Source organism: Notamacropus eugenii, chromosome 5, assembly GCF_028372415.1.
Source record: "Notamacropus eugenii isolate mMacEug1 chromosome 5, mMacEug1.pri_v2, whole genome shotgun sequence".
NCBI classification, from domain to species: domain Eukaryota; kingdom Metazoa; phylum Chordata; class Mammalia; order Diprotodontia; family Macropodidae; genus Notamacropus; species Notamacropus eugenii.
The window spans coordinates 162283092-162301609 of record NC_092876.1 but is presented as its reverse complement, the minus strand read 5'-3'; the positions used below and the strand labels follow the sequence as shown (position 1 = coordinate 162301609).

General features: G+C 35.5%; 2 protein-coding genes across 10 annotated transcripts in view; one reads left to right on the top strand and one right to left on the bottom strand.

Annotated features, from left to right (window-relative positions):
- CEP57 (centrosomal protein 57) overlaps positions 1-15080 on the top strand; it is an 80707-nt gene extending 65627 nt beyond the window's left edge. For 6 of the 8 annotated variants that reach the window (XM_072616400.1, XM_072616394.1, XM_072616395.1 and 3 more), the window contains 5 exons: positions 1414-1658; positions 3511-3655; positions 5190-5400; positions 11668-11784; positions 14887-15080. In XM_072616400.1, coding sequence (XP_072472501.1) covers positions 1414-1658; positions 3511-3655; positions 5190-5400; positions 11668-11687 — 621 coding nt within the window. In that variant the 3' untranslated portion in view covers positions 11688-11784; positions 14887-15080. Of the gene's footprint in view, positions 1-1413; positions 1659-3510; positions 3656-5189; positions 6593-11667; positions 11785-14886 lie in introns of those variants that run through there. The other 2 variants (XM_072616393.1, XM_072616398.1) reach the window with 1 other exon arrangement.
- The window catches only part of MTMR2 (myotubularin related protein 2), a 126360-nt gene continuing 115941 nt past the window's right edge, over positions 8100-18518 (bottom strand). For both annotated transcript variants that reach the window (XM_072616390.1, XM_072616391.1), the window contains 5 exons: positions 18041-18247; positions 15033-15125; positions 12020-12133; positions 10929-11105; positions 8100-9586 (listed from right to left, as the gene is read on the bottom strand). In XM_072616390.1, coding sequence (XP_072472491.1) covers positions 9425-9586; positions 10929-11105; positions 12020-12133; positions 15033-15125; positions 18041-18247 — 753 coding nt within the window. In that variant the 3' untranslated portion in view covers positions 8100-9424. The remainder of the gene's footprint in view (positions 9587-10928; positions 11106-12019; positions 12134-15032; positions 15126-18040; positions 18248-18518) is intronic.

Below are 18518 nucleotides of genomic sequence, written 5' to 3'. Positions count from 1 at the left end.
GTAAGTAGCAGAAATCTAGGCAGTGCTGTAGAGAGGGAAATTACTAAGCAAAGAACTCATAGGAAGCAAGGGGAGACAAGGAACCTGAAAATAAGGAGCAGCCCACTAGATTTGGAAGTAGGACTTGGGTTCAGTTTCTGGCACTGCAACTTGTTCCCTTTGTGATATTGGGCAAATAACTTGTGTGGGCTTCAGTTTCCTTATCTGTAAAATGAAGAGGTTGGACTAGATCAACATTCTTAACTTGAGATCTATGAATTTGTCACAAGCTCATTGTGCTTCTGAATTGTTTCCAGACTATTTTTAGATTGACTGTTATCTTTTCTGTTCCATCTCCTCTTCTAATTTAATGTTCCTTCGCTGTAGTCAAGCTAGCTAACTTGTGAGTCTTTTCATCTAGAGTAGCAGTTTAACTTGGGGTCTATGTTCTTGGTTTTTTTTTTCTTTTTGTAAAATGTTATTTTATAACTATTTCAATGTAATTGGTTTCTTTTCCAGTTTTGGGTATTTTTATTTTATGCATTTAAAAACATGACTTTGATAAGGATACATTGGGTGATGCAAAAAGTTTTAAGAACCTCTGATCTAGAATCAGTATGGTGTGATAGGGAACTCGACCTAGAAGCAGGAAGGTGTATATTCAAAATCCTGCCTCAGATACTTAGCAGCTATGTGAACCCTAGGCAGGTCATTTGCCTTCTCTGGGCCTCTGTTATCTTATTTGTAAAATATGGAGGTTTTATTAGATAGCCTCTGAGAGGTTCCTTCCCCCTTTAAATAGCTGATGCTATTCATATATAGTCATGTCTTCTGCTTCTGATATCTTCCCATTTACAAAAAAAAAAAGTCTCATTGTCCTTTGAGACTTAGTGTTACCTCTTTGAAACATAGAATCTTGTATTTGTTACTGGTTTTTGGTAATATGTCACCATCCAGTCAAAGTTCATATACGAAAAGGAGCTGTGTTGAAACACAAGCATTGTTGCATTATTCTAAGTAATACTTATTTAAAGCACTTTAAGGTATGCAAAGTATTTTCTGTGTATGATCTTACTTGAACTTCATAGCTCTGTGAGATAGGGGCTGCTGTTATTTCCATTTTATTAATGAGTAAACTGAGGCTGAATGGTCCAGGGTCATGTAGAAAATATAAGATGCTTTTATTTACTCTTCCTCCTTGCATCTCATCACTCCAGCTAGCTACTCATTTTTTAAATTTGATCATCACACTGATCCTGTGATGTAAGCAGAGCAGATATTTTTACCTTCAATCGTGTGACCTTGATCAAATTTAATGTTTTAAGGGGGAGAGATCAGTCTTATATAAAAGGATGAATTTGTATCTCTTAAAATTTATAATACATATTCATAGAAATTAATATTCTTTCTTTTCCTTCATTTTTTCCCCTTAAGTCCACTAGCCCTAGCCATGCAGTGGTAGCCAATGTACAACATGTTTTACATTTAATGAAGCAACATAATAAAGCCTTATGCAATAATCGTGTGGTCAACAGTGTTCCTCTGGCAAAGCAGGGGTCTCCTCGAAATGGTAAAGGCAGGAAATTATCAGCATCATCCTCTTCTTCCTCCTCCACCTGTCATGAAGAGCTGCTTGAAGTCTTACAGACATTACAAGATGAATTTGGACAGATGAGTTTGTAAGTTGCTTTTATTTTGATATGTTTTGTTTTTACATTCTGAATATAAGATGTTCCAAAAATTTTTTAAGGTTTTAATGGCTTTTGGAACACTCTTTACGTACTTCCTTATTTCCTTACAACCCACAAAGACATCCCACATAATAAAGAATGAAAAAAAAACAGTAGATAATGAATATAGCAATCTACTGTTTGATAAACCCAAGGATCCCAGCTTTTGAGATAAGAACTCACTGTCTGACAAAAATTGCTGGGAAAACTGGATAACAGTGTGGTGGAAACTGGGCATAGACCAATGCCTGACGTCATACATAAGAATAAAGTCCAAATGGATACATGATCTAGGTATAAAGACTGATGCTATAAACAAATTGGGGGAACAAGGAATAATGTATTTATCAGGTTTATGAAGAATGGAGGAATTTTTGACTAAGGAGATGGAAAACATTATGAAGTCCAAAATGGATAATTTTGATTACATTAAATTGACAAGTTTTTGCACAAACAAACCCAATGCAACCAAGATTAAGAGAGAAGCAGAAAACTGGGAAAGAATTTTCACAACTAGTGTCTGTGATAAAGGCCTCATTTCTAAATTATATAGAGAACTGAGTCAAATTACAAGAATACAAGTCATTCCCCAGTTGATAAATGGTCAAAGGATATGAACAGGCAATTCCTTTCAGGCAAAGGAAGAAATTAAAGCTATCTATAGTCATATGAAAAAATGTTCTACATCAGTATTGATTGGAGAGAGGCAAATCAAAACAATTCTGAGGTACCACATCACACCCATCAAGATTAATTGACATGACAAAACAGGAAGATGATAACTGTTGGAGAAGATGTGGGAGAGTTGGAACACTAATTCATTGTTGGTGGAGCTGTGAGCTCATCCAGCCATTCTGGAGAGCAATTTGGAACTATGCCCAAAGGGCTACAAAAATGTGCATACCCTTTGACTCAGCAATATTGCTTCAAGGGCTGTATCTTCAAGGGCTGTATCCTCAAGAGATCATAAAAATGGGAAAGGATTCCACATGTACAAAACTATTTATAGCGGTTCTCTTTGTGGTGGCCAAAAACTGGAAATCAAGGGGATGCCCATCATTTGGGGAATGGCTGAACAAATTGTGGCATATGAATGTAATGGAATATTATTGTGCTATAAGAAATGAACAGGAAGGCTTCAGAGAGGCCTGGAAAGACTCATATGAACTGATGCTGAGTGAAAGGAGCAGAACCAGGAGAACTTTGTACACAGCAACACCACAGTGTGCAAGGAATTTTTTTGGTAGACTTAGTAGTTCATTGCAATGCAAGGACTTAAAAAATTCCCAGTGGACTCGTGAGGCAAAATGCCTTCCACATCCAGAGAAAAATTATGGAATTGAATTGCAGAATGAAGCAGACTACTTTTTTGTGTGTTATGTTTTGTTTTGTGATTTCTTCCATTCATTTTCATTCTTCCATGCAACATGACTAAGGTGAAAATGTATTTAATAGGAAATGTGTAGAATGTATATAAAATTGTAAGCCATCTCAGGAAGGGAGTGAGGAAGGAGGGAGAGGGAGGGGAAAAAAACCTAAGATATATGGAAGTGACTGTAGAACACTGAAAACAAATAAAATAATTTAATAAAAAAACTCCCTTTTTTTAAAAAAAAATGTTATTTATTTATACACCAAGTTTATGTTTAAATTTTTATTGTGGTAGTCTAATGGTTGGTGCAGTAGGGTACCAGTGAATAGATGACAAAAGAGGAAATAATATCTTTATAAGTGATTATTTTATACACAACCATGAACAATAAAGAGAATTTAATCAACCCTTATCTTTCTTCATGTAAAGTGATCACCAGCAACTCACCAAACTTATCCAAGAAACACCAACTAATGAACTGAAAGAGGACCTTGAGCGAGACCTTGAGGAATTAGTGGAAAGGATGGAAGCCAAGGCTAATCAGATAACCAAAGTTCGAAAACATCAGGCCCGGGTAAGTCAGTTTACCTACACTCAGCGTTCTTTTAAAATGTCTGTTTGCAGTACATTATTTAGGTGAAGCCAAGTCTTTTTGTAAGTTGTGATCAACAGGATGGTTCTCCTTTACCAAACATTCATTTATTTAATATTTGCTGTGCTTCAATAAGCAAAGTATATTTATCATTATTACTTTGTGAATCTTCTAAGAGAGAGAAAGAGAGGCACAGTAAGTTTCCTCTAGTGTACTGGGGATACCAAAGAACACATTGCTGTTTTTCTCAAGAAACTGACAAGTTTATGGACATAAGAATACTTCGTCCTAGATACAGTCCTGAAATGTAAAAACATTTCGTCTAAATGGTCATGAAGTAGTTACCTTTCTTATAAGTTGAATGCTGTTTCTAAAGGGGTAAACAAATCAGGCCAGGAAATAATCTTCAGCTAAGCTTCAGCATTCAGGAGTTAATGTTATCAGGGCAGCTACCTGTCCTCCTCTGGCTTTGTATCTCCTTTGTAGGTCTTGGAGTGGATTAGCAGTACTGTAATTGCATGACTTTATTCCTACATCACTTTTCCCCCACCTTCCTTTGCCCTCCTTTCCAGTGTTAAATTCTGCCTTCCTGTTCTGAGGCAGGTGTTAATGGCAGCATGTTGGTATTTTACATGTTAACGTATGATGATAACATTTTAGAACATCATATCCTTCGAACACTTAGAGAACTAGATTTTGAGAAAAACAAATGGAACTCTCTATAGATTTGTAGATAAAACCATCAAGCCTCCCTTTGTCCACCTCCAAAATCAATAGCAGTATGGTCATTAGCCAAAAGTTTGGATATGGGCTTTATTCCAATATACTTTGAATTGATAGAGAAGCAGGCCTCTTGGGTATCAATTGGATAGATACCAATGAGGATGCCAGTCACTTTATGTTCAACTTCCAGGAATATAATGTGAAAGGTGGGATAGAATTTCATCCTTTGAACCCTCCCTGTTAACTATTTGTGGCATGTAAAATTAAGTAGATCCTGTACCATCTTGGCTTTATTATATTACTGTTATAAGGTGCAGTGATGAAGAATGTAAAACCTAACGCCTAAGTTGTATCACACACTTCGTGGTTTTTAAAATCTCAAGCTTTGAAGCATCTCTTCTCTCAGTATATTTTAGATCAGAGTTCAACAGATTTTAAAAATTACATATTTAAATAAGGAAATGGTAATTAAGAGTGATACTTACGAAAACTGAACATATTCTAAGTTACAAATTAGTAGACTTGATTTTGTTCTTCTAAAAAGAACATAAATATGCCAGCATTGTCTTTGGAATAGCATTCTTTCACATTTTCTTATACTCCTTCAGGAAATTAATAAGGATGGAACAAATACTTTGGAAAACCCTTTTGTAGTAATGTGTTTGGCCACCACAAAGTAGTGACATTATTTATAACACTGTTTTGGGATGGGTGACTCCTTTTAGTAAAGGACAAAAGGTAAAGTAAAAAATGCTAACACTAATCTTGCTTTTTCCTAATGGTTGCTTCACAGCTGGAGAGACAGATGAAGGAGCTAAAGGGTAGCAAAAAGTGTTTGGAGGACCAAGAAAGCAGCAGCAAGCTCTACTCTGGAGTCACTGGGAGCTCCCCTAAGAAGGACTCTATTTCTGTCAAACGCAAACCTGGAGAGAAAAGCCGTCGAAACCTTCAGTTGTTGAAGGAAATGCAAACCATACAGACTTCAATTCAGAAAGATAACCTAGGTTGGGAATATTGATTGGTACTAGGTCAAATGTTTTATTCATATAATTTATATTTCGTCATATGTTGACAATTCACACATTAAAAATAGCATATTCTCATACTTTTGAGGGACTAATACTTGTGTGGAGGACCACAAGCATTAATACTCAGACTCTGTTTTAAATAGCTCCAGTAAAGGTTGAACAGTTTTACTGGAAAAATAAGAAGCCACATTTAGTGAATTCCCTTTGGCAAATCTTGCTGTATTTGTGTGATGCACTTTGTAAACAAATCCCCAGGTTTTTATTTGTGGATTTTTTTTAAAAAATTAGTGTCTACTATAGCTGATCAAAATTAAGTTTATAAAGTTTAAATTATCTAAATACAAAGCTAAAATGTAGTTATCAGCACTGCTTGAAAAGTCTCATAAACCTCATCCCTAATGCATTTTCTCCACCTCCATCCCCCCAGAAGTGTTTTCTTTTGCTACTGATGGAGGCTTTCTGAATTTTAAATCTTCTGGATATTTTAAGCCAATTCATATTGTAGAGTAGGATTTGCTAAAATCATTTTTCTCCCCTTCTCCATTGGTATGTTATGTCAATAGCTAATTAGTTGTTAAAAAATATCAAAAAGTCAATTTTTTAAAAACCAAAACACACAATTTGTTTCTAGTCAACTTTAAGCAAAATGAGTGTTGCTTTTCAACCCATTATAACAAAGCAAAATTATTATTTCCCTTCTTTTCATTCCAAAATACCCAAATAATCATTTAAGGTCGTTGCCTATAAATAGAACATGAGATTAGCACAGTTTAAAAAAATTACCTGCGTGTTTTTCAGTGCGAACAAAATTTTGATGTGAAAGTAGATAATGAGATTTAGGAATAAAGTGAAAAAACAGTCTGTGGGTAGGGTGGATGGAGGGTGTTACAAAAGCCATGCACATTTGCTGTTTTTAAATATTGCCTCTTTGCAGTCATGCCATTCAATCTTGGCAGTGTTTTTTATCTTGAAATAGTTACTAAACACCTTGGATATTCACCGTTATTAGTGTTCTGTACATATACAAAATAAACTGTGCACAGCAACTGTTATTTATTATGTGAATGATGTAAAAAAATTCTTCCTATTTTGGATTACACAAAAACATGTTAACTTTTTTATAAATGTGTCATTAAAAAGTCAATAAAGCCAGCTTTGTTTTAAGGAACTACTGAAATTTCCGTAAAGTTTTCAGTAGCAGGCTTATATTATAGATTTCATAAAATACTATGCACCTCAACAGTTGAAAACTATTGGCTCGAATTCTGAATTGCTAGTATAGGAGCACCTTCAGGGAAACTATGATTCACTTTTTCCTGTCTGTTCTAACAGTTTAATTCCAGTAATCATGGTTTTAATCTTTGGTGGGCCACTCCATGGCTTCATCAGGTTAATACCCTCGTACCAAGCTCCATAGTTCTTTTTTTTTTGTTAACAAGTTTTATTAAAAATTAATTTTTCTAGACGTCAGAATCACAGGCTGCAAGATCCAATGAGGAAACAGCTGAAGCATGGCCTCTAGTGAATTAGTAAATGAAAAATAATGATGGTGGTGGAAAGAGTGTTGGACTTCAAATTTAAGGACCTTGTATTTAAATCCCCCTCTTGACATTTATTGGCAGTGTGACTATAAGCAGGTCACTTAACTTCTCTGCACCTGTTTCTTTATCTGTAAAATAAGGATAATAATAGCACCTACCTCACAGGGTTGTTGTGAGGACCAAATAAGAATCGATCTGTAAATTTATTTGAAACTCTTAAAAGTGCTATATAAATGTTAGTTATTGGTCGTAAGGAAATAAGGAAAATATATCTTTCTTTTTCCTCCATGATTTGGTGATGGGGCTAGGATGTTAATGCATTGTTCGGGTGATAGGAGGATCTACACTGTAAGTTGGAGCAGGTCGAACAGATCATAAACTCTTAACTCAGTTTCTTATCTGTAAAATATGGATCATAAGGTGTTTCACTTAGCTCACAAGAAGTGTTGGGAAGATTTGGATGAGTGATAAATTTTTATACAATGACACTGAAATGTAATGTACTTACTGTGTTGTGTCTCATCCATGAAAAAGATAAGAACAGATGTTCTAAAAGCATTGTGCTTTCTGGTAATTTACAGCCAAGGTGACGGGGAACTAGTATTGGGATTATCAGAGTGATGTGGATTTCACTTTTTTCTGTTTTTATCAGGTGGCTTTCCATCTAAGATCATGTTTTAAATATGTTTAGTGACTTATGAAAAGCCACTTCTTAAAGCTATGGCTAGACTTAGGGAGATTTAAAAGGTGATTGAAGAGTTAGTATTTATTAGGGGCTTTAACAGGGCTTGGGGTTGCTTTTTTCTACACATACTTAGTGAACCTCTGAACCTCAGCTTCTTAATCTGCTATGGAAGACCATAGCAGAGTTTTAAGAATCAAGTGCTTTTAAAAACCTTCCTAAAGCACTGTAAGTGTAAGCTATTGCTACAAATAACTAAAAAGCAAGTGAAAGGGCATCTGGTGTCCTAGGAAAAGAATGTTTGGACCAACTTTTAAGCTTAGAAATTTTTGTACATATTTATATAGAACATTTGTGTTAAGTTACAGGGTGGGATGAAGCCTTTGCAGCTCTTCCTCTTTAAAAGTAAATAATAATCACAATCGTACAAAATAAGACGACTTGCCACAAAGTTTAAAAGTCAGTTGAATTCTGTTTTAATTAAAGACCCAAGGGGCAACAAGCTTATTTTTGTTACAGTACATTATATTATACATGGCTCTTAGCAGACAGCAGGCAGTCATGTATTTATGCCAATGCTTAAGTCTTACTATAGCCAACTAAGAAATCAGGGTTACCTCTACTTACATTGAGATTGTAATAAATACATGTTTTTACATGCAATAATTTCTTTGGTTGGTAGGTTTAATCATTCAGTAGAATTATTGGATTCATTATGGGAAAAGGTTGTATGGGAAAAGGTTGTAAAGTACTTGGTATAAACTTTGATCTCACAAACTATTTGTATGTTGAATTAAGGGGGTGGGGGGTGGAGGGTGGGGAGAGACAGAGAGGCAGGGTGGGTGTCAGTCCTAGCAAAAATTTCAGACTGTAGCTTTGATACCTACCAGTTAACCTTGATATTGCCTGTGACACAAAAATTAGTATCAGAACCAAAGTGGGATAGACTTATATGTTCAAAATCCAAACAGCTTAATCTTTTCATGATCCTGTTTCTGCTATAATTAATAAAACTGGTAGAAGATGTGGGTAAAGCAAGTAAAACTTGAAGAGTTATCAGTTAACTGAACTGCAGAGTCCATCATATTTTCCATAAGGCCTCATTTTAGAACCGTGATAAATCTTACACAGTGATAATGTTTAATAATCTGTGGCTGTCACCACCCCATAACAGCCTCAAAACTTGGTCTTTCGCGTTATAAAAAAATATGGACAAAGGAAGAGATCAAGAAAAAAGGACAAGCCAACTATTGCTGACAGGAAAAACTCAAAAAGTTGGGAGTTCTGTGGCCTACCCCTGCTTAATGTCTGTCACCAGCCCTGTGATGCCATCACAGGCTGTGTTCACTTGATATTCTTATGAATTGATTATTCTCTGTAGTAGGCTACTTTTGTCCCATTCAGTTGGGTCCACTAATGACAACTTTTTATACTGTTTCCACTAGATAATGTTCAATTTCCAAAGCAGTATTTTCCTATTAAAAATAAACTTGTTCCCATTCTGGATCCAAGGGTGAGCATTAGGTGTCTTGTAGATAGGTGTCTTGGTGGAATTAGTGTTACCAGAACATAATCAAGTAATTGCATAGGGAGGTTACTTTAAATAAGATACTTGCAGTACTGAAGTACTAATTCACCCTAGAGAGCAGCATAATAAATAAAGTGGCTGGGAGCTCTCTCAGATGGGTTCTAAATTCAGAAGACATTCTACTAGAAAAGCTGCCAAGATAAGGGAATCAGTGATAAAAGTTCCTCCTTGCCAAAAAGAAATGTCTTTTTATACAACAGTTTGGACTGGAGTGGCACATTGTGCAGGAGAACTGGCCCTTTCTGAGGATGAGGCTGAGCGGCTAGAGATCTCTCTCTGTAGTTCCTCTACCTTCTTCTGAAGCTCTGCTCGTTTAGCAAGAAGTTCTTTATATCGATTGTGGATAGGCTCCTATGAGGAAAAAGACCATAAAAAAAGTCACTTGTGAATTCAACTATGTGAATCACCCACACCCGCCAGTTACTAATGTCACTATGGCTTATGGGCACAACATGATTGTTTCTTGCTTAAACCCTACTGGGAAGAAACAACATGTACACAGATGAGTCAGTGTAAAACATGGAGAAATCAGGCTTGAACTGTGCCTTGAAGCTAGTGATTCTAAGGGATGGATGACACAGCATTCCAGGGATGGGGAAGGACAACCTAGGGTCTGCATAGGCAGAAAGTGTAATGTTGTGGAGAATAACAAAGCAAGCTAGTCTGGCTACAACATGATGTAAGATGAAAGCAGGACGGAGCCAGACTGAAGGACTTTACCCCCACCACTGCCCTCCAAAAACGGTAGCTATATTTTATTCAAATCAGTAGGAAGCCACTGAAGCGTCTTAAGTAAGAGAATGACATAAGACCTAGACTTTAAGAGTATCAATATGTTACTGCTACAGGAGGAACTGGAAAGGGGAGAATGGCTACAGGGAGACAGCTTCCTGCAATCATGTAGGTAAGATATGATGGTCCGAACCATGGTGGTAGCCACGATGATAAAGGAGGAAATAGAGTATAGAGGTGACAATGTATAAGCCTTGAAACCTGACTGGATATATGAGATGGCGGGCTTGAATCATCTGATAGTAGTCAAAAATGACAGGTTGAGAACCTGGGTGGCTAGTAGTACTGTTGCACAGAATGGCAGTTATACCATTGCCAGAAATAAGGAAGTTAAAAAGGGGTAATAACTTCCATTTTAGACATGCTGAATTTGGGATGATGACGTGACAGACACCTTGTTTGAGATGTCCGAATGGCCCTTGATCAGGAGAGAGACAACAGATGAATATACATTTAGAGATCATCTACATAGACTAAGATTGAACCCTTGAGGGATGATGAGATAACCAATGTTCCACTGCTAACTAGAAATTCCTGTTGTTTCTCCACAGAGCATACTAGCTGTAGCCACTTGCATTAAAAAAAAAAATTAAAAACCAAGACTTCAAGACTAGCTAAAATTACATGCTTCTGGGTTTCAGTTTTAGCTTTACATAACTTTAAGTTTTAAAAATTCTCTAGTACATTTCAAAAAATAATACTATCAATGGAATTTCATAAAATTTTATATAAAGCAATTTTATATAACTTTTAAAAAGTTTAGCAATTATATCTTTACTGTTTCATTTCCATATTAGTAAGCCCTAGATACTTTTTCTAATTTGTTTTTAAGGGGGAAAAGAGGGATGCATCAAAATTCCTTAAATGAAAAATCCTAGGACATATATAACAAAGATTTTACCTGTGGCTTCATCCGGGGGTTCCATCTGATGTAATATCCCACCCAAAGCTCTAGGTGGCGCATGCTAGCTACTGGATAAAGGACATGATTGGAGTAGCTCACATACAGGGGATTAGTGAAGTCTTCAAGCTGGCTATTTATATAGGACCACAGTGATACAGTTCTTTTGGGGAGATTCTATAAAAAAAAACATTTTACCAAATATATATGCAACTTTGTGTGTGTACAACATGTACATTCCCATATTAGTAATAAAGAGATGAATTTTTCCTACCATTAAAATAGAAATCTTTTGTAGGGGGCAAATGTAAATAGTTTATAATCCAAAAGGGCTACTACAATAAGGATTACGATGTAAGGAATTCTCAGTAATGAATACTTCATTAATGATGAACGCCTGTTTAAGACTCAAATGATTTTGCAGATTAAAAAGAGTAAAGATACAAAGTCTTTTTAGAACTAAAATTAGTGTCTGGGGGAAGATAACTATCAAGATCATTATGAAAGATGTTCAGAACCCCAGAAAAAATATTTTGGAAGGAAGCAAAAGAAAGGGACAGGAAAACAATACAAGCGTTAAACATTTCTAAGGGAATCTAACATCCCTTAAACATTTCAGAAAAACCTTTCTAACTTGCAGTTTCACATAAGCCACAGAACATAATTCATGATTGACCTGTATTCGTTTAAGATAAACCATTTCTCTTCTCTAATTCTATTTTCCACATTTGCCTTGAAGGACTGTCATACCACAAGTAGTCAACACTGCAGCACTTGGAAGATGCAACTTTATTTCATTTCTTGGGGGCATGCTACTACTTATCCATGAGCAACTATTCCACTCTGCTTACAAACGGTATGTGAGCTTACAAAACAGGTTCTTTCAGACTAGTGCGGGGATTTTTAAAATTAAATCACATCTAGATGTATGGAAGAAAGTGGTAATATGCCTTACTGTAAGAGAAACTGAGCAATGAATATGATCCATATTATCAACTGCTCAACTGAAATACTGTGAAGATTAATAAGTAATAAGGAAAAAGGACATGGTGAGGAGGGTCTATCAGCTGTGGAAATCCATGGTATTTTACCTCTTTTCCTCTCTGCTGCTCACTGTTACACAGGAATGTCCCAAATAAACAGCTGTATAGGTGGTCCAAAATGGTAATCAGAAAATATTCGTTGAATTCAAATGCTGTGGGAAACTGCAAAAAGAATAATGCACATGTACACAAAAATCTAGGGCTCTTTTTCAGGAAAATTTCTGCAAATAAATGCATCTGTTGTAATAGCTTTACAAATAAGCTTCAATAAGCTGAAAAATCTTCAAACACATGTATTTCTAAAGCACAGCTTGTTTATGTTATCTGGCTGGCTCTCTTCTTAAAAACACACACACAACATTATCACTTCTCTGAATAGTAGTTTCTGCCAAAGTCTTCTTTACATGTTGAGTGAGGAATTTTGAGCAGAAGCCAAGTAGACTGCTGGGTTTGACCACTGTGTTTATGTACACTCAGTATCTCTGCTCATCTAAACTTCCATGTTCCTTAATTTGGATTCTCTTCTGGTTGTTCTAACCTCCTTCTGCCAAAATTGCCATAAATAACATGATGAGTTAGGTGCAAAATCAGAAAGAGTAAATACGAATTTTCTTGATTGTTCAAACAGAGTACATTTCTAGAAATTACACAAAAATATCAACTATGTTCTTTGAAGACCACAATGCATCAAACGCAACCATCCAAATACACATATGTGGATAATTTCACAAGCCAGCCCCCTTTTTAAGAACACACATTTTCCTAAAAAGTGGCACAAATATTAGTCATTCACTCTAATCCAGTACACCTTGCAACAGAAGAAACTCTAAAAAGTTAGTCTGGTTAGATTAATTCTGAATAAAGAAAACATAATTTTCAGGCATTAGCAAAGAAAGAAATACAGACTCAATAAAAAGTATAGAGTTTCATTTTAAACCACCTTATCCATTGGGTGTTTCAAATTAATTTGGAAGTTTTTGTTTAGGGCCATGCCAATTATAGGACTGTCAAATGAAATTCCCTTAAATTGTTAGATGGCAATTTGGGGGAATTTCCACAGTTCTGATTTCTTACTTTACTGCTTAAAAAAGGAGGAAAATAGCCTGAACCTAAGAGAGGAATAAGAGGCTGAGGATTATAAGCAACTTTGGTAAAATTTTCCTGGAGTTTAGACAATAACAAACAGGAAAGTCAGCAAACAATCTGTTGGCAAGGAATGTTCCTGAGCCTCTAGAACCAAGTGTGTGAAAGGGGGCTGGGGAATATGGAAGAAGGAAAGAACCACAGAAAGGTAGGTGATGAGGAAAACATTGCCCAACAACAAACACCCAGTTATTTTCAGGAAACATTACCAAAAAATTCCATCTCTACTGTTTCTTTACACCCTTCTTCAAAATATGACTAACTGCTGACTTGCTATCTCTCGTTCAGTCATGTACCCCCTTGCCTGAGTAAGGCTGTCATCTTCCCTCATAAAAAACAAAACAAAAAAAACTATCCACATCCTTCTGAGAAAAAGACTGACTTAGGGGGAGTTTCCTCAAAGCAAAAGAAAATAGTAAAAGCACTATCTGCTGCTATGGATTTTATTTTTACGAGGAGTATTTAAAATCTGAAGGACTGTCATCAATTGTAAGCAGATCCTTAATGTCTAAACTGGAGGACAAAACCACCTTAATAAGTGATACATTTAGACTCAACTTCATAAATGCATTCCTCTCTTCCAAAGGATGGTAACAGATCAACAAAACAGGCGAGTGAACCATCACTTACGTATAGCATTGCCCTTGTTATGAATAAGCAAGTATCATTTTATTAATATCAAACATTTTTCTACTTTTAGGAAGAATTAATATGACAGGAACATAATAGGAATGTAACTGAAACAAACAAACACTGGACACTGTTTGAAGGCTTGTCAAAGAAATACAAAATCTGAACTGATTTCCCCACAATTTTGTAACATGTGCTTCAAATGAATAGAAAATTATTTGATTTAAAATTTTAAAAAAACACCTAAAACTTTCAAACAAGCACAAAGAAAGAAATCTGGAGTCACTCCTGAAATTATTTTATTAATGCCAATGACTCAACTTCCTACTCAACCTTAAATTTAATTTAGGTAAATTAAGGTAATCGAAGTTGAAGAAATAACACTAAATATATAAATTATGTACCTCACCTCTAAGTCCTGTCTTTACACTAATGTCACTTCCCTCAAGTGAATCCAAAACGAATTATTGGTTCAAAACCACTCAAGGCTTACAACATGCCAACATCATGCCCATCTGGCAGTTTATTATCAAGCAGTCTTTGGTCTCAAAAAAACTGTAAATACATAAGCAGCAAAAAGACCAAAAATCCCAGTTTTTGAGGTGTTTCTTCCAAAAGAAGTATAAATCATATTATTAAAGGAGCTGGAAAAAGTCTGTTTTCAAGGACCAACCTGTTATTTTTGTCATGCTATTGAAAATTGTATATTGTATTTTTCATCATTATCTAGAACTTTCCAGAAATGTTATTAACTTTAATAAGCTTTTTACATAAATTAATTTGTAATGGTTGATATAGTTACTATACATTATGATTGTTTTTACACTTATACAGATCTGGAGAACTGGATGAATTAATCCCTTCTTGCAGTATTCTGGATCAAAAAATTATTTTTTTCTTGAAATATGTTACTTAAGTCATATTGGGTTTTATTTGCTTGAGTTATCCAGATAATTGCTTTATTTTCCCATATGAACATCCAAAAATGCAATTATTTAACACTGTCCAAAACAAAGAAGGGGACAATGTCACATATTGCAAATTTTAAAAAAAGTTACTCAAGCTGAATGTCTATGAAAGTAGAGTTATCACGTGTATAATACTACAGTGAAAAATGACTTGTTGCTCTCTTAATATGACAGTGAATAATAGCCCTAACATCCAGAAACCTGATGGAAGAATTTTACTTTACATGAAACTGGATTGTGCAATCACTGGCTACATCTCTTCATTTCCAAAGCAGAAGACTTTATGTGGGGTATGTTCAGTGAAATATCCTGGAGATTACCTGTCTTGTCATCTGCCAGACACAGTCAATAAACTGAAGAAAAACAGGTGATCTGTCTGCATCTGCATGGTTCTTATCTCCATGGCCAACTCTCTAAAGCAAAAAGAGACAATAAAAGAATTAGTCCCCACTTTCAGGTACTCTGCACTCACTGACAATGGAGAACACTAATTAGGTGAAGGAGGGTCACTATTCCAATAATTCACAGCATCTTCACTATGATCGTTTCAAATGGTGCTGGTTTGATTCATATTTCTTTGAGAATGTGTAGCATGGCAGACTATCTCCTGTCTCTGAATAAGAATTCTTTTCTAAGTAATCTTTTTATATTTAGTTTGGTGTCTTTTTATAATAAGCTAAAAAATATAAGCCATTCTAAACAGGGGCCTCAGATGTTCTAGCAATTTCATTGAACAGTTCAAGTTAAAAAGAGCAGAACAATGTTGTACCTTGGTCACTTTGGGATCCAATAGGGTGAAGAGCTCAAGGTAAGATTAGAGAAAAACTCTGAACCAAAATTTTGCAGAACCAGAGCATACAAGAATATCAGTGTTGAGGGAGTTGAAGGCCCTCAATAATCTATATCCACCCTTCCTATTCAAACTAATTTCCCAATATTCTCCAACAAATGTCTTTGGCATGAGCCAAAGAAGTCTCCTCATCATCACCAATATTACGGAATACTGACTGTTACTTCAATACATTTGTTCATTCAGTTCCTTCTGCCTAGAATATTTTCCCTTGCACCCCTTTCCTACAACACACAACTCAAGCTCCCCCTCCTCAGAGAAGCCATCCTCACTGTGGTGAGTCTCTTTTCTGGATTCCTATTTAACTTTATAGTCAAGACTACACAATTTACACTACTTAATTGTTCCCCAGTTGTATCTTTAACTTCCTAACTATACTATAAACTCCTGAGGATGAAGTCTATATGACACTTTAAAAAAAATTCCCCCAAAGTTCCTAGTACCAGTGCTAGCCATAAACAAACAGTCCATATACTTATTGGCTAAATGAATGATTAAGATTTGTGGAACAGAGGAAGGGGGGAATTGAACTGAAGGTAAGAAGATAGAGATCTATCTAAGGATGGGCTCATATAGAACCCTGCTGTTTTTGAAATCACAATACCTAAAGTTTAAGATAATTTAGGCAAAATGCAAGGAAATTAGTCTAACAAGGTGTGAGAGAAGAAAAATAACATTTTACCCTCATTCATCATAAATTGAGTGTTTAATATATTAGTTTCAAATAACACCTTAAAACCAAGAGTCTTATCCCAAATTTAGAATTTTAAGTCCTAGTGAGAGTTGAATATATTGGCTAAAATACCTACGTAGACACTGAACCCTTGAAGCAGAGGGTATTTATGTGTCTGCCCCTGACTCTGCCCTGGGAACATGCGCCCCAATGGGGTTGGGCCCCCAAGGCCCAAATAATAATAATAACAACAACTAACATTTAAATAGTTCTTTAAAGTTCATAAACCACTTTGCTACATATACTATTTCATTTCATCTTTAAGACAAGCTTAGTAACTAGGTACTGCTATTATCATTTTTCAGCTAATGAAACTGTGGCAGAGGGAAACCAAATGATTAGGCCAAGGTCCTGACTCTGAGTTCTATCAACTGTCACACAGGAGTTTGTATTAAAATTTATCAATTTTGCTAGCATTTGACATTTTGTCAAGTCAATAATGACTGATTATAACAGTAACATACAATTTAGTGGATTATTATTATAAAAATCTATAGAAACTGCTTATTATCATAAAATCCCAATCTTTTAACTTCAGTTCTTAAAAGAAGAGGAAAGGAATATGAAGGGCTTATAAGAAGTCTGTAGTCTATTGCCAAAAATTACTTCAATGTGGAAAGTGGTACAAAAGACATCACCAAGAACACATAAGATGGGAAAAGATAGTGGCCTGGTTATGTAGCAAGAATGGGACACAACAGAGAAGACAAACTAAGTTCTACACTAATAACCCTGAGATCTTAAAAGAGGCAGGAAAAGGTTCATAACCAAAAAGCACTGACAGGGATCACACAGCATGAGAAGGGGCATAAGAAATGGAATCCACATCATCAATGGAGAGGGGACCGACACCAGTGAAATCACTGAAATAATGTATAAAGTTTATGGAGTTACTTTGTAGATAGGCTAAAAACTGTTTTCATTTCCACACACATTCACCAATTTTGCGCAGTACTGGATACCCTGAAAGATCCATGACTCCCTCAGTGTTAGGTTGCAATCGTCAAGATACCATAAATTACAGTAGTTGAAAAAAATCATCTAGTAGCCAACCTTCTAGTGATCAGCTAGATCAATCAGCTCCCATCAAAATGAGCCTTGGGTAGAAGCAGGTCTTTGGTGAAGGACACAGTACTTGAATGGAGGGTTTTATTTTCCAATCTGAGTTAAAATCATACTTATAGTAAAAATTAGTTTAGGCCTTGCCTACATTATTTTAGACTCTAGGCCTATGAGAACAATGCTTATATGGTGAAATGCTTTGAATCAAACTACAGAACATTTCTCCTTTTGGATTTAAAAAAATGTATTTGAATAGTGGTATTATTTATGCTTATAGCAAACATGACTAATAGCTATTGCTATAAATTAATGATCCTAAGAAATGAGTATGAATCCTGGTTTTATGCTCATAATTTGATTTGGGCAGTCACATATGTACAGTAGTAGATAAACATAAGAGTCTGTTTTGGACATAACATTTCCATTGGACAGTTAATACAGACCTCTGATGGCACAGATGAAACTCATACAGAAGATGTATAATTTGTCAAAAAAACCAAGTCAGAGTACCAAGTTCAAATACACTACTGCTTTCTAGAACAAATGAAAAATTTTCTCTTAAAAAATGCATATGTGCCCTTAAAACAATTAACCAATTAAAATACACATTTTAAATTAAAAAGAACATTTTTTCCCTCAGACAGTGAGAAGGATCATATTTTGGCCACAATTTATTTACTCACTAGTTGAAATCTGTGTCCAAAGCTCAACCATTCTTTTTCCACGAGGATTTCAAATCCTCTGATGGTTCGATAATAACCATCTAGCATAAGCATAGCCAAGGAGGTGAGCTGAGCAGTTCGATCCCATCCATCACTGCAGTGCACCACCACAGAGGTTTTCCCTGACTCCACCTTGTCAGCAATCCTAAGAGCCCCAGCAAGAATGAGCTAAAAAAGAAGTTTAGAAAAAAATACAGTAAATAAAGAGACAACTGAAGTTCTTCCTGATATACGAGGTAGAATTCTTGAGAATAAAAGTTTTGTCATTTGTAACAGTGGGAAAATTATCACTTACAGACTGGTTCCTTATTTCCTAAGGATTCTGTCTGAAAATATTAATCCATGAGAAAGTTTTTGAAAGCACTGGACATAGACATTTGATTTTTAAATGTGGTAAAATTTCATTAATTCAGACGCTACTAATTGGGATGAAAGGTTG